Genomic DNA, 16,983 nt, shown 5'->3' on the forward strand with positions numbered 1-16,983 from the left:
CACTCCTTTCTGGGCTGATTTTCTGTCTCTCCAGAGAGATTTTCTTTTAATAGGAAATCAAAAGGAGGAGGGCAGTCCTTGAACTCTACCTGTTTGCATTAAGACTTGAGAAAGTTGGTGTTCTATCTTCAGGAAGTTCTTCCTAATGTTTAGGTGGAACCTCTTCACCTGGGATTTGAACCCATTGCCTTATTGTGCTTCTGCTTTATTGACTACTAGCTGTGCCCGGCCACGCATTGCTGTGGTGAAGTATGGTGGTATGGGAAATAAAGTATTGAGGAATTGGTGGTAGTTAAGGTAAAGGGTAAAGGTGTGGAGTCCAGATAATCCAGTTAAAGCAGGTAATATAAGATTATAAATGGGTTATATAGCTGTGTGGAAGGGCCTTGAGTCTACACTGCCATCTAATCCAGTTAAAATCAGATAATTTGTATGGAAGAGGCCTAAGTGAGGCCTAACTCTGCCTGTCCCCTGGGTGAGTGGGTTGCTAGGAGACCAAGTGGGTGGAGCTTAGCCTTCTAACTGGCAGCAATTGGATAAAAACAATTATTCCTCTCCCTCTAATTAAATATTTTTCTTTTCTTTTTGTTGTATCAACCTAGAGGCATGGATGATGGGTTGTGTTATCAATTTTCAAGGTTGTGGGGTGTTTAGTTTTGTTGTTTTGGCAGTCGCCAGGATTCCATCACTCTTTTATATATATAGATTCTAAAGCCTTCGACTGTGTGGATCATAATAAACTATGGCATGTTCTTGGTGGTCTGGGGAGACCAAGTCCCCTTGCCTGTCTCCTGAGAAATCTCTATAAAGACCAAGTAGCCACAGTCAGAACAGACCACAGAACAGGAGACTGGTTCAAGATTGGGAAAGGAGTGCGGACATCAGGGCTGCATCCTCTCACCCTCCCTATTCAATTTGTACGTAGAACACATCATGTGACATGCGAGGCTCGAGGAATCCAAGGCTGGAGTTAAAATTTCTGGAAGAAACATGAACAACCTTAGGTATGCAGATGATACCACTCTGATGGCCGAAAGCGAGGAGGAGCTGAGGAGCCTTATCACCAAGGGGAACGAAAGAAGAAAGGACAAAAGCTGGGTTGCAGTTAAAAGTCAAGAAAACCAAGATCATGGCAACTACACCTATTGATAACTGGCAGGGAGGGAGAAAACGAGGAGGCAGAGACAGACTTTGTATTTCTAGGAGCGAAGATCACTGCAGATGCAGACTGCAGCCAGTTAATCAGAAGACGTTTCCTTCTTGGGAGGAGAGCAATGGCCAACCTGGACAAAATAGTGAAGAGCAGAGACATCACACTGGCCATGAAGGTCCGTATAGTCAAAGCCATGGTATTCCCCATAGTGACCTATGGATGCGAGAGCTGGACCATAAGGAAGGCTGAGCGAAGGAAGGAAGAGAGAGGCTTTTGGACTCTGGTGCTGGAGGAACATCCTGAGAGTGCCTTGGACCACAAGAAGATCCAACCAGTCCATCCTCCAGGAAATGATGCCCAGTGGCTGCTCACTGGAGGGAAGGATATTAGAGGCAAAGCTTAAGTATTTTGGCCACATCATGAGGAGACAGGAAAGTTCGAAGAAGATCACGATGCTGGAGAAAATGGAAGGAAAAAGGAAGAGAGGCCGACCAAGGGCGAGATGGATGGATGGAATCCTTGAAGGGACTGGGTTGACCTTTAAGGAACTGGGGCATATAGCAGGCATATAGATCTTCTTCTGAATGTGCACAGATGTTATCATCAGCATATTGGAATTCTGTAACAGATGTTGTGGTGACCTTGGTTTTGGATTTCAGTCTGGTGAGGTTAAATAGCTTGCTATCTGTCTGATAGATGATTTCCACTCTATGGGACACTTCTCATCAACAAGATCAAGTATCATAGCAATGAAGATGGAAAATAAGGTTGGGGCCATCGCACATTCCTGTTTGACACCTGATGTTGTAGTTCAGTCTGATGATGAAAGGGGATTCGGGTTTTCACAGTTTGAACCTGAAAATGTTAGACAGTGTGAGCAGCAGGAAAGGCCGCAGGCAGGAAGCCAAGATGAGCTAGCAGGCCGAGATGAGATAACAGAGGCTGCAGATCAGTGTGACCCTTCACAGCTCTCAGAACAGGAGAAGGGCAGGGAAAGTCAACAACAGCCAGATGGTTCCAAAAGTGATAATGAGGAAGGCGAATTAGCCAAGGAAGCAAGGCTGCTTCTGAGAACCAGACTCCATAGACGTTCGCTAAGAATTGCTACCAAAAGGCTGGGAGCCCAAGGTCAAAGGAATGCCTTCATGTCTTGTAAGAATGGGTAAATAAGGGGAAATGTGGGGACACATTTCAGATCAAGCAACTTTGCTTTCAGAGCAAGATCTCCTGCTTTGTTCCTGTTTTCAAGCCTCGAGTCTTCATTCAAGTTTTGTCTATGTGTTTTGGGGAAAGTATTCTTGCATTCATGTTCCTGTTTGTATCATGTACTTTGGATCCTGCTTTGAAGATCATGTTCCTGTTTTAAGCCTTGCCACTTAAGGATTTACTTGCTGTTTTGGGACATTGAATTCTATTTGGATTTTTGCATTTCCTTATTGCTTTTTGCCTTACTTTTGCTACTTTTTTAATCAATAAACTGTTTATATCAAGTCTGTCTCAGTGGTGTGTGTTGAAAGCAAGGTGGACCCTCGCTGAGGTGCAACACCTGATTTCAACTTAAACGGGTCACTTTGGGAGCCATTGCTGTCCAAAATGGTTGCCATCATGCCATTGTGGAGGAGCCATGTTATGGTTGAGCCTTCGGGCTCCGATAATAGAAGAAGGAGGCATAAGACTCCTCGAGAGTCAGACTCTTTTGAGGAGCGTGAACGTTAACGGCTCCAGGTTTTGTTTACAGACCCGACAGATGAGGACTCATTTGAGGGTTTTTCTGAGGGTTTGGAGGAAGAGATGGCCAGCTCAGAGGAGGATGACATGGAATAGACTCGTGTGAGGGAGGATTTGGGTGTTGGGGAAACAGGCAATGAAAGCATGGGAGGTGAGTGGCGGGTTGCAGGATCAGACCCATGGACTGGCTGGAGGGATGGAGCGGGATCCACAGCTGGGGATGCTGTGGGGCGTAGTCAAAGGTGCTTTAGCTCTGATGAAGATGATGAGTTTGGGGCGCCTGGAATTGGGATGGCAGCTGACAGCGATGATGAGCTTGAACTGGGATAAATTGGGGTTTGGGATCAATGTCTAATTGCGTTGGGCAAGGTAATCTGGACGGACGCTTGGGCTTTTGTTGGGGAACTTCCTGAAGACGGGTGTGATTCGTTGCTGGATACGTAAGTTTACCAAGGACACTGGGCATCGACGGCGGGAGGAACTGTGCGGGGTTTTTCTCTGTGCAACTTGTGTTTAATCTCAATAGCTTGGACCTCCGTCGTCTTTTTGACGGGCAATACCTACTCACACTGGATTGACGCTGGACTGACTGACTTCGATTCTGGATTATCCCTTCTGCTGCTTATCGGTGAGACCTTTGGATTCCTAGATGGCTACGTTTGGCTATTGACCTCTGGACCGGATTGGGACCCTGCTGACTGCCGTTTCCCTGACTGCTGAGCCTGGACCTGGATATCGTTGGCTGTTGAACCTTAAATTGAATCCTGACTACGACCACGTTTTCCTTCGCTGCAGGGAGGAATAAACAAGCCTGGTTTAGTCTCCTGCTGTTTCTGAGTAGCAGAGAGGAATCTGCTACCAGTCTGTTGTTTACATTCTGACTCCTGTTGATCCTCCTTTGTTTGCATTGTTTGCCAGGCTGAAGTAAGCACTTTTGATTTAATCCGGATTATACTTCTGTTTAACCCGGTTTTTTCCCTTTGAGTTGTTTAAGCTCAATCTGAGTTGTTTTTGTTACCTATCACACTGAAGTCAAGTGTTTGCCCTGTTTTTTGTCTCCTACGGGCATTTTTAGTAGTCATGGGCGATTTCAATTATCCCGATATCTGCTGGAAAACAAACTCAGCCAAGAGTACAAAGTCCAACAAATTCCTCACTTGCCTTGCAGATAACTTTATGGTCCAGAAGGTAGAAGAGGCAACAAGGGGATCAGCAACTCTTGATCTAATCTTAACAAATGTGGAAGACCTGATCAATACAGTTGAAGTGGTTGGATCCTTAGGGGCAAGTGACCATGTGCTCCTGCAGTTTGCAATACAAAGGAATGCTGAAACTAAGACAAGTCAAACACGCATTCTGGACTTTAAGAGAGCTGACTTCCAAAAAATGAAGGAATTACTGAGCGGCATTCCATGGACGCCGATATTAAAAAACAAGGGAGTTAAGGATGGATGGGAGTTTTTCAAAAGTGAAATACTCAAGGCGCAAATGCAAACAGTGCCAACAAAGAAGAAAAATAAGACAAGTGCAAAGAAGCCAGAATGGATGTCCAAAGAACTTCTAACTGAGCTAAAGCTCAAAAGTGACATGCACAAGAAGTGGAAAAGGGGAGAAATCACCAAAGAAGAATTCAAACGTATAGCCAACACCTGTAGGGAAAAGGTTCGCAAGGCTAAAGCGCAAAATGAGCTCAGGCTTGCCAGGGACATAAAAAACAACAACAAAGGCTTTTTTGCTTACGTTGGTAGAAAAAGGAAGAAAAAGGAGGCGATAGGGCCATTGCAAGGAGAAGATGGGGTGATGGTGACAGGGGATAGGGAAAAGGCAGAACTGCTTAATGCCTTCTTTGCCTCGGTCTTCTCACAAAAAGAAAGCCATCTTCAACCTCAGCAACATGGAATGGATGAAGGATTGGGGGAAATCCAACCCCAATTAGGGAAACAAGTTGTCCAGGAACACCTGGCCACTCTAAACGAATTCAAGTCGCCAGGGCCAGATCAGCTACACCCAAGAGTATTGAAGGAACTAGCGGAAGTTATTTCAGAACCACTGGCAATCATCTTCGAGAGTTCTTGGAGAACAGGAGAAGTCCCAGCAGATTGGAGGAGGGCAAATGTGGTCCCTATCTTCAAGAAGGGAAAAAAGAACGACCCAAACAATTACCTTCCGGTCAGCCTCACATCAATACCAGGCAAGATTCTGGAAAAGATCATTAAGGAAGTGGTCTGCGAACACTTAGAAACAAATGCGGTCATTGCTAATAGTCAACACGGATTTACCAAAAACAAGTCATGCCAGACTCATCAGATCTCTTTTTTCGATAGAGTTACGAGTTGGGTCGATACAGGGAATGCTGTGGATGTAGCCTACCTGGATTTCAGTAAGGCCTTCGACAAAGTCCCCCACGACCTTCTGGCAAACAAACTAGGAAAATGTGGGCTAGACAAAACTACGGTTAGGTGGATCTGTAATTGGCTAAGCGAACGAACCCAAAGGATGCTCACCAATGCGTCGTCTTCATCATGGAAAGAAGTGACAAGTGGAGTCCCGCAGGGCTCCGTCCTGGGCCCGGTTCTGTTCAACATCTTTATTAACAACTTAGACGAAGGGTTAGAAGGCACGGTCATCAAGTTTGCAGACGACACAAAACTGGGAGGGATAGCTAACACTCCAGAAGACAGGAGCAGAATTCAAAACGATCTTGACAGACTAGAGAGATGGGCCGAAACTAACAAAATGAAGTTCAACAGGGACAAATGCAAGATACTTCACTTCGGCAGAAAAAATGGAAATCAAAGATACAGAATGGGGGACGATGCCTGGCTTGACAGCAGTGTGTGCGAAAAAGACCTTGGAGTCCTTGTGGACAACAAGTTAAACATGAGCCAACAATGAGATGCGGCTGCTAAAAAAGCCAATGGGATTCTGTCCTGCATCAAGAGGGGAATAGCGTCTAGATCCAGGGAAGTCCTGCTCCCCCTTATTCTATTCTGCCTTGGTCAGACCACACCTGGAATCACACTGCGTCCAATTTTGGGCACCACAGTTGAAGGGAGATGTTGACAAGCTGGAAAGCGTCCAGAGGAGGGCGACTAAAATGATTAAGGGTCTGGAGAACAAGCCCTATGAGGAGCGGCTTAAAGAGCTGGGCATGTTTAGCCTGCAGAAGAGAAGGCTGAGAGGAGACATGATGAGAGCCATGTACAAATACGTGAAGGGAAGTCATAGGGAGGAGGGAGCAAGCTTGTTTTCTGCTGCCCTGCAGACTAGGACACGGAACAATGGCTTCAAACTACAGGAAAGGAGATTCCACTTGAACATCAGGAAGAACTTCCTCACTGTGAGGGCTGTTCTGCAGTGGAACTCTCTGCCCCGGAGTGTGGTGGAGGCTCCTTCTTTGGAAGCTTTTAAGCAGAGGCTGGATGGCCATCTGTCGGGGGTGCTTTGAATGCGATTTCCTGCTTCTTAGCGGGGGGTTGGATTAGATGGCCCATGAGGTCTCTTCCAACTCTACTATTCTATGATTCTATGATTCTATGATTCTATTAGTTCTGTAATCTCAATAAACTGAGTTTTGCTTTACTCACTGGCGTTCTGTCTCTGACAAGCCATAATGCCTGTTGTGACTCAGCCACAGCATAGCCAGAGTGAGGATGAAGAAGGGGATTCTGGGTTTCAGATACAAGAGCTAGATGATGGGATGCAAGATGAATTTCAGGAGGATGGCATGGGAATAATACAGGCTGATTCAGAGGCTCGAGAAATGCAGCTTGAGCAAAATGAACTGTTGACCCCACAAACCATAGATAACAGCCAGACGGACATTCCCATGGGAATTAATGAGCAAGAGATGTCTCAAGCCCCAGTTCAGGTGCAAGATAACGAGGACCTTGAATTATCTAGGGCAGACCGGTTGTTATGGAAGGGAGTTCAGCCTCGTAGGAGTGTGAGATTGGCGGGGAAGAGAGAGGCCTCCGTAGGAAAGAGAAATGCGTTTCTGGGGTGCTTTTGAGGTGTGTGTTTGAGAATAGATTTTTGTCAAAACAAATTCTCGCTTCATCTGTGTGGATGTTTCTGCTTCATGCTTAAGAGAAAATTTCTGTTCCTGGATCTTTGACATTTTTAGACCTTTGTTCTTTGGGATCTATCGTTTGGTGTTTTGGCTAATGGACTTGTGGATTGTTATGGCTTATGAACTATTGGATTTCTATTGACTTTTTACTGTCTGCTTTGATTTATATCTGCTTTTGCTCAATAAAACTACAAAAGACTTTCTCCCGTGTGTGACTGGGTGTCTTTAGCAAGGTGAACTATTCTGAGGTGTGACAATGCCAATGTTTCCAAGCCATGTGTCAACCATCCTGTATCTCTGCATTGAATTAGAATCATAGATTCATAGAATAGTAGAGTTGGAAGGAACCTCATGGGCCATCCAGTCCAACCCCCTGCTAAGAAGCAGGAAATCACATTCAAAGAACCCCCGACAGATGGCCATCCAACCTCTGCTTAAAAGCCTCCAAAGAAGGAGCCTCCACCACAGTCCGGGGCAGAGAGAGAGTTCCAATGCCGAACAGCCCTTCTCACAGTGAGGAAGTTCTTCCTGATGTTCAAGTGGAATCTCCTTTTTCTGTAGTTTGAAGCCATTGTTCCCTTGCGTCCTAGTCTGCAGGGCAGCAGAAAACAAGCTCCCTCCCTCCTCCCTATGACTTCCCTTCACGTATTTGTACATGGCTCTCACGTCTCCTCTCAGCCTTCTCTTCTGCAGGCTAAACATGCCCAGTTCTTTTAGCCGCTCCTCATAGGGCTTGTTCTCCAGACCCTTAATCATTTTAGTTTCCCTCCTCTGGACGCTTTCCAGCTTGTCAACATCTCCCTTCAACTGCGGTGCCCAAAATTGGACACAGTGTGATTCCAGGTGTGGTCTGACCAAGGCAGAATAGAAAGAGGGGGAGCAGGACTTCTCTGGATCTAGACGTTATTCCCCTATTGATGCAGGACAGAATCCCATTGGCTTTTTTCGCAGTCGCATCACATTGTAGGCTCATGTTTAACTTGTTCCCCACGAGGACTCCAAGGTCTTTTTCGCACACACTGCTGTCAAGCCAGGCATCGTCCCCCATTCTGTATCTTTGATTTCCATTTTTTCTGCCAAAGTGAAGTATCTTGCATTTGTCCCTGTTAAACTTCATTTTGTTAGTTTCTTGAACCCTGGTGCCCAGAAATGGACAGAGGGTTATTCCAGGTGAGGTCTACCCAAAGCTGAATGGACCCTAGTCTCCTGTGATGCAGCCTAGAATTGCATTGTCTTCTTTTAGCTGCTTCATCACACTTGGCTCATGTTCACCTTGTGTTCTGCAGACTGTTTATGAGCACCGAAACTTCATGGGTGGGGTCCCACTCTTTCCATCCTGCTTCTCAAGCCTCCCCTAACTTGGGGTCCCTGGATGTACCCCACTTCACCCACAACCGGCCGGGACCCATTTTGGGGAAGACTAATCTTTTCTGTGTGCTTTTGTGAGCCTTCTTCTTCAGTATGAGCCAGTGGAAGCTTTTGCAATCTGATGTGGTTAAGTGGGCAGTGAAGAATGATGCTGCCGCTCCGCACGCTGCCAAGAAATAATCCCCATAACCGGCACCATGTGTCGAAATTCTTTCTCTTGAGGTTTATTGCATTCCTTGTCTGAAGCCAGATTATTTTTCTCCGCCGCACCAACAAGGCTTTCACCCTCGCTTTGTATTCTGGAGTATTTATTGTGGTCATTACAGCAGCCCTGAACTATAAATGAAGCCCGATAAAAAGCACGTTAGTAATGATGCTTTGCTGTGAAAAAAAATATCCCACAGCCTATCTGGGATCTCTGGCATGAAAATCAATCTGTTTTCCCCACAGACTTAGCGAACAAGCCGTACTCTTTTAAAAACATGGAACTTGTCTGCTGTTCACCACTTCATCTCAGATAATATTTCCTCCCATTCTTTTAGCGTTGCCTGCAAAGCTGACCTTGGTTGTCTGTCATAAATGACTCTTTGGGGTGCATTTACACAGTAGGAAGAATGCAACTCGACGCCACTTTAACCGCTATGGCTCAATGCTGTGGACTCCTAGGATTTGTAGTTTGGTGAGGCATCAACACTCATTGACATGGAAAGCTACAAGTATTATCGGAGGCTTTCATGACCAGAATCACTGGGTTGCTGTGAGTTTTTCAGACTGTATGGCCATGCTCCAGAAGCATTCTCTCCTAACATTTCACATGTATCTGATTGACTGTGCAGCTGCAAGGCTACTCAATGCTATTCAAGCTCGCTAATTGCAACATTCACACTTGCTTCAAACAGGCAAGAGATCTTTCTTCCACCCTGGACATTTTTCCACAGATATATATAATCACTCCAATTGACTTATTGCCAACATAACCTCTGAAGATGCCATTAGTCACAGATGCAGGTGAAATGTCAGGAGAGAATGCTTCTGGAATGTCACCATAGAGCCCGAAAAACTCACGGCAACCCAGCCATGAAAGCCTCCAACAATACTAATAATATAATAAGATAAAATTTGTTGCTGTGTGCCTTCAAGTCTTTTCCATACATATATGCACATACACACACACACACATATACATATACAGTCGAGTCTCACTTATCCAACATTTGCTTATCCAACGTTCTGGATTAGCCAACACATTTTTTTAGGCAATGTTTTCAAAACATTGTGATATTTTGGTGCTAAATTCGTAAATACAGTAATTACTAAGTAGCATTACTGCATATTGAACTACTTTTTCTGTCAAATTTGTTGTATAACATGATGTTTTGGTGCTTAATTTGTAAAATCATAACCTAATTTGATGTTTAGTAAGCTTTTTCTTAATCTCTCCTTATTATCCAACATATTTGCTTATCCAATGTTCTGCCGGCCCATTTATGTTGGATAAGTGAGACTCTACTGTACATATACAAATACATAATACATACATACACACACTCCACTTGTCTCACCTCTAACAGACCTCTGAAGATGCCATTAGCCACAGATGCAGGTGAAACGTCAGGAGAGAATGTTGCTGGAATAGGGCCATACAGCTCAAAAAACTTATAGCAACCCAAAGCTAAAGGTCTTGCAAAACTAACATCCCCAGGATTCCATAGCATTGAGCCATACTTGAAGTGGTGTGAAATGAATTACCATATATACTCGAGTATAAGCCGACCCAAATATAAGCCGAGGCACCTAATTTTGCCACAAAAAAACTGGGAAAACATTGACTCCAGTATAAGCCGAGAGCGGTAAATTTCAGAAATAAAAACAGATACCAATAAAATTACATTAATTGAGGCATCCGTAGGTTAAATGTTTTTGAATATTTACATCAAGCTTTAATTTAAGATAAGACTATCTAACTCTGATCAAATCATTATTCTCATCTTCTTCAATGTAAATGTGCTTATGTATCCTTTTTAATAATAATAGAGTGAAATAATAAATGTAATAATAATAATAATAATAATAATAATAATAATAATAAATACAGGAAAATAATACATGTAGTAATAAAAAGAGTAAAATAATAAATGTAATAATAATAATAATAATAATAGTTACGTTGCAGAAGAAATGCAAGACTGTAATCCGGGAAACCAGCTTGAAAGCATCTGGATAAGAATCAAGGGAACCGGGACTCAAAAAGATCTTGTCGTGGGTGTCTACTACAGACCTCCGAGTCAGGATGAAGGACTTGATGAAGCCTTCTGTCAACAGCTGACCAAACAGGCACAAAGAAGAGATATAGTAGTCATGGGCGATTTCAATTATCCCGATATCTGCTGGAAAACAAACTCAGCCAAGAGTACAAAGTCCAACAAATTCCTCACTTGCCTTGCAGATAATTTTATGGTCCAGAAGGTAGAAGAGGCAACAAGGGGATCAGCAACTCTTGATCTAATCTTAACAAATGTGGAAGACCTGATCAATACAGTTGAAGTGGTTGGATCCTTAGGGGCAAGTGACCATGTGCTCCTGCAGTTTGCAATACAAAGGAATGCTGAAACTAAGACAAGTCAAACACGCATTCTGGACTTTAAGAGAGCTGACTTCCAAAAAATGAAGGAATTACTGAGCGGCATTCCATGGACGCCGATATTAAAAAACAAGGGAGTTAAGGATGGATGGGAGTTTTTCAAAAGTGAAATACTCAAGGCGCAAATGCAAACAGTGCCAACAAAGAAGAAAAATAAGACAAGTGCAAAGAAGCCAGAATGGATGTCCAAAGAACTTCTAACTGAGCTAAAGCTCAAAAGTGACATGCACAAGAAGTGGAAAAGGGGAGAAATCACCAAAGAAGAATTCAAACGTATAGCCAACTCCTGTAGGGAAAAGGTTCGCAAGGCTAAAGCGCAAAATGAGCTCAGGCTTGCCAGGGACATAAAAAACAACAAAAAAGGCTTTTTTGCTTACGTTGGTAGAAAAAGGAAGAAAAAGGAGGCGATAGGGCCACTGCAAGGAGTAGATGGGGTGATGGTGACAGGGGATAGGGAAAAGGCAGAACTGCTTAATGCCTTCTTTGCCTCGGTCTTCTCACAAAAAGAAAGCCATCTTCAACCTCAGCAACATGGAATGGACGAAGGATTGGGGGAAATCCAACCCCAAATAGGGAAACAAGTTGTCCAGGAACACCTGGCCACTCTAAACGAATTCAAGTCCCCAGGGCCAGATCAGCTACATCCAAGAGTACTGAAGGAACTAGCGGAAGTTATTTCAGAACCACTGGCAATTATCTTCGAGAGTTCTTGGAGAACGGGAGAAGTCCCAGCAGATTGGAGGAGGGCGAATGTGGTCCCTATCTTCAAGAAGGGAAAAAAGAACGACCCAAACAATTACCGTCCGGTCAGCCTCACATCAATACCAGGCAAGATTCTGGAAAAGATCATTAAGGAAGTGGTCTGCAAACACTTAGAAACAAATGCGGTCATTGCTAATAGTCAACACGGATTTACCAAAAACAAGTCATGCCAGACTAATCTGATCTCTTTTTTCGATAGAGTTACGAGTTGGGTCGATACAGGGAATGCCGTGGATGTAGCATATCTAGATTTCAGTAAGGCCTTCGACAAAGTCCCCCACGACCTTCTGGCAAACAAACTAGTAAAATGTGGGCTAGACAAAACTACGGTTAGGTGGATCTGTAATTGGCTAAGCGAACGAACCCAAAGGGTGCTCACCAATGCGTCGTCTTCATCATGGAAAGAAGTGACAAGTGGAGTGCCGCAGGGCTCCGTCCTGGGCCCGGTTCTGTTCAACATCTTTATTAACGACTTAGACGAAGGGTTAGAAGGCACGATCATCAAGTTTGCAGACGACACCAAACTGGGAGGGATAGCTAACACTCCAGAAGACAGGAGCAGAATTCAAAACGATCTTGACAGACTAGAGAGATGGGCCGAAACTAACAAAATGAAGTTCAACAGGGACAAATGCAAGATACTTCACTTCGGCAGAAAAAATGGAAATCAAAGATACAGAATGGGGGACGCCTGGCTTGACAGCAGTGTGTGCGAAAAAGATCTTGGAGTCCTTGTGGACAACAAGTTAAACATGAGCCTACAATGTGATGCGGCAGCTAAAAAAGCCAATGGGATTCTGGCCTCATCAATAGGGGAATAACGTCTAGATCCAGGGAAGTCCTGCTCCCCCTCTATTCTGCCTTGGTCAGGCCACACCTGGAATCACACTGTGTCCAATTTTGGGCACCGCAGATGAAGGGAGATGCTGACAAGCTGGAAAGCGTCCAGAGGAGGAAGACTCAAATGATTAAGGGTCTGGAGAACAAGCCCTATGAGGAGAGGCTTAAAGAGCTGGGCATGTTTAGCCTGCAGAAGAGAAGGCTGAGAGGAGACATGATAGCCATGTACAAATATGTGAGGGGAAGTCATAGGGAGGAGGGAGCAAGCTTATTTTCTGCTGCCCTGCAGACTAGGACATGGAACAATGGCTTCAAACTACAGGAAAGGAGATTCCACCTGAACATCAGGAAGAACTTCCTCACTGTGAGGGCTGTTCGGCAGTGGAACTCTCTCCCCCGGGCCGTGGTGGAGGCTCCTTCTTTGGAGGCTTTTAAGCAGAGGCTGGATGGCCATCTGTCGGGGGTGCTTTGAATGCGATTTCCTGCTTCTTAGCGGGGGGTTGGACTAGATGGCCCTTGAGGTCTCTTCCAACTCTACTATTCTATGATTCTATGATTCTATGAATAAGATCAGAATGAAATAATAAATGTATTAATAATAATAGTAATACTAAAAATAGAGTAAAATAAATATCATTGTAGCAACAATATTAGAGAAAAATAATAAATGTACCATATATTTTCTAGTATAAGCCGACCCAAATATAAGCTCACCAGGACCCTGACCCAAGTATAAGCCGAGGAGGGTTTTTTATTCAGTCCTAAAAAAGGGGTGAAAAACTAGGCTTATACTCGAGTATATACAGTAATTCCTCATCCCAGCACATAAAAGGTCAAAGGATTCAAACTCCAGGAAAATGAGATCAACCCAAACATTCGGAAAAACTTCCTCACTCTGAGAGCTGTTCGACAATTGAATTTTCAGCTGCCTAGGAGGCTGATGGAGATTGCTAAAAAGAGGATGGATGGCCATCTGTCGGGAGGGCTTGGCTTGTGTCTTTCTTGTCAGAGTATTTGCAGCGTAGCAGTAGTTGGATGGAAGCAGTGGAACGCAGAACGAAGAGACACTCAGAGACGTTGGTAAAACTATTTACAAAGTTTTACTGTATGCAGCAGTAATCAACACAAACAGACTTGCAGACGACAGACGAACACAGGGCTGCTCTGTTCTCCAACAGAACTTGACTCGAACTCTAGGCAGACACAACTCAACTGAACAGAACTGAACTGATGCAATTGTTATGCACAAACACTTGTGTCTGGATACTCCCTAGTTCCAGCCACACACCAAGGTCATCATAGCTTCTTGGCAATTAACTCTTTCCACACTATGATACATTCTGGATGGTGCAATCAGTTGCAATACAAGCATGGCACAAATTGCATTTAAACACTATCAATACACAAATCCCACATTAACATTCGTGTGTGGTGGAAGGCGGTTGGATTGGATGACCTTGGGGTTACCTTACGCCTGTCTGATTCTACTATAGATATGGATGTGTCATTATATGGATATGTATATGTATGTTTATATCTGTCTGTCTTCTTCTCTTCTTCTCAGCAACCCAAGAGATGTCTCACCCGTCATGGTTGCCGCCAAAGAACTCGGGGGAGCCCGTTGGCCACGTCACGGCCAGGATGGAGACCACGCATGCCTTTGGGACCCCCAGCGTCTCCATATCCACGCAGCAGACGCCCAAAAAGTTTGCTCCGGTCGTGGCCCCCAAACCCAAGTACAATCCCTATAGACCACCAGAAGGAGAAGGTAAGAACATCATGATGGTTTTCAACAGTTTGTATCTTACACTCTTGCTAAGTGTTCAAGTAACCTTGCAAAAAACCAGAGGAGAACTACAGAATCCTAGAGTTGAGAAAGCCATCCCTCCCAGGCCTTTCTGCCATTCAGGAGGACACGATCTGATCCCTCCCAACAGATGGCCACCCAGCCTCTGCTTAAAAACCCTCAGAGAAGGAGGAGACTTCACCATAGGAGTCCATATTCCCCTCGAGTTGGAAGGGATCCCCAAAGGCCATCCAGGTCAATGCTCTTCTGTGATAAAGACACCATCCATGCCCTCTTTACAGATGGCCATCCAGCCTCTGTTAAGTAATCCTAATGAAAAGGACTCTTAGAATTCACAGGAAAGGAAGGAGATTCCACCTGAACATGAGGAAGAACTTCCTCACTGTGAGAGCTGTTCAGTAGTGGAACTCTCTGCCCCAGAGTCTGATGGAAGCTCCTTCTTTGGAAGCTTTTAAGCAGAGGCTGGATGACCATCTGTCGGGGGTGCTTTGAATGTGATTTTCCTTCTTGGCAGAATGGAGTTGAATTGGATGGCCCACAAGGTCTCTTCCGACTCGAGGATTCTATGACCCTAACCCACAAGAATTGTCATAGTTTGGAAGTACAGTAGAGTCTCACTTATCCAATGTTCTGGATTATCCAACGCATTTTTGTAGTCAATGTTTTCAATATATCGTGATATTTTGGTGCTAAATTCGTAAATACAGTAATTACTACATAGCATTAATGTGTAATGAACTCCTTTTTCTGTCAAATTTGTTGTATAACATGATGTTTTGGTGCTTAATTTGTAAAATCATAACCTATTTGATGTTTAATAGGCTTTTCCTTAATGCCTCCTTATTATCCAACATATTCGCCTATCCAATGTTCTGGCAGCCCAATTATGTTGGATAAGTGAAACTCTACTGTAGTTTGTACAAAATCCACACATTATATATATGTGCAAAGAGAGCAGTGTTTTCTGCACAGAAAAATCAGTTTCCTGCCCAGAAATACCGTCTTCTGAATGGAAAATGCTCCTTCCTGCAAAACACTACCATGTATGAATCTTGTACAGACTGCAAATAGTCTTCCAAAAGTTCAGTGCTTTCAGCGACCTTCTTGCAGTGAAAATAAATTATTGCTTGGGTCACATTTGGTTTCCTTTGAGAATAAAATTAGTAACGAATTGCATCTTTAATGTGTTTGTGTGTGAACAGAGGGGGAAGCATACCATGGCAGGAAAGGATGCTGTTATTGTTTCCATCTGTAGGGTTCTGAGAAAAAGCGATTTTTATATTGACTATGAATATGATAATTACTCTTTTATATTGGACATTTTGATGAGGATGACGATGACTGCAGTTTTTAAGGTTTTATAATGTTTATAAACTCCCTTGGCTTGAAAGAAACGCAACAGGATTCCAGACCTAAGCTTTGAAGCTCAAATTGGGCCCATATAGCGTGTTGTTGAAGGCTTTCATGGCCGGAATCACTGGTTGGCTGTCTGGCCATGTTCCAGAAGCATTCTCTCCTGGCGTTTCACCCACATCTATGGCAGGCATCCTTAGAGGTTGTGAGGTCAGTTGGAAGCTAGGCAAGTGGGGTTTATATATCTGTGGAAAGTCCAGGGCGGGAGAAAAAACTCTTGTCTATTGGAGGCAAGTGTGAATGTTGCAATTGTCCACCTTGATTAGCGTTGAAAAGCCTTGCAACTTTAAAGCCTGGCTGATTCCTGTTTAGGGAAATCCTTTGTTGGGAGGTGTTAGCTGGCCCTGATTGTTTCTTGTCTGTAATTTCTTCCGACCTAGGCTGCGAAGCTGCCATTGCTGAGTACTATGGAAACCTGGGATTTATAGTTTGATGAGGCATCAGAACACTTTGGCTAAGAAAGTGAAAGACTTCTTAAAATTACCATTTGCACAATTGCATAGCATTGAGCATTGGCAGTTAAGGTAGTGCTAAACTGCATTAGTTCGACAGTGTTGGACCTCAGCGTTGGTTCACCTTGCTCTTAACACACACTCCACCACAGCAGACTTGGTTTTTACAGTTTATTGGTAAAAGATAGCAAAGTCTTAATAAAAAGCAGTAAAGAAAACAGTAATCCAATTGTAAAGGCAATCTGCAGAATATAGTTCAAAGTCTCTGTAGAATATAGCAACTCAGTCCTGAAAAACAAGGCAGCGTGAACTCCAAAATGCAATCCAAAACCCTGGAACTAAGCATGAACAAAAACAAGAAGCCTTTTCCATGAGCAGAGACAATGCAGGAGTTAAGCTTCCAAAACCAACATTGCTTCATCTGAAATCTTTCTCTCTATTTAACTATGCTTAGAGGCTAAGAAAGCATTTCTCTGTCCTAGAGTTCCCACACCTTTCTCAGCTATTCTCAGAGAATGCCTGGGATGATGAACCCTTAACCTTAACCTTGTATCTCGATCTAAGGAAGACTCCTCTGGCTCGCTGCCAGAGCCACCTAGACTTTGTTGATGTTCAAAATCTGTGAAAGGTCACTCTTATCACTAACTTCAGCTTCCCTGCTAGCCTGTGGCCTTTCTGACAATTCAGAGCCTTCAACATTTCCTTGGTCAGTCTGAATTTCTAACAATTCAGAGCCTTCAACATTTC

The 16,983-nt window shown here is 43.9% G+C and overlaps 1 protein-coding gene across 3 annotated transcripts in view; it reads left to right on the forward strand.

Annotated features, from left to right (window-relative positions):
• lpp (LIM domain containing preferred translocation partner in lipoma) overlaps positions 1-16,983 on the forward strand; it is a 420,779-nt gene that overhangs the window by 178,530 nt on the left and 225,266 nt on the right. For all 3 annotated transcript variants that reach the window (XM_062976935.1, XM_062976933.1, XM_062976934.1), the window contains one exon: positions 14,129-14,332. In XM_062976935.1, coding sequence (XP_062833005.1) covers positions 14,140-14,332 — 193 coding nt within the window. In that variant the 5' untranslated portion in view covers positions 14,129-14,139. The remainder of the gene's footprint in view (positions 1-14,128; positions 14,333-16,983) is intronic.

The sequence above is a fragment of the Anolis carolinensis genome, chromosome 3, assembly GCF_035594765.1.
Source record: "Anolis carolinensis isolate JA03-04 chromosome 3, rAnoCar3.1.pri, whole genome shotgun sequence".
Lineage (NCBI taxonomy): Eukaryota > Metazoa > Chordata > Lepidosauria > Squamata > Dactyloidae > Anolis > Anolis carolinensis.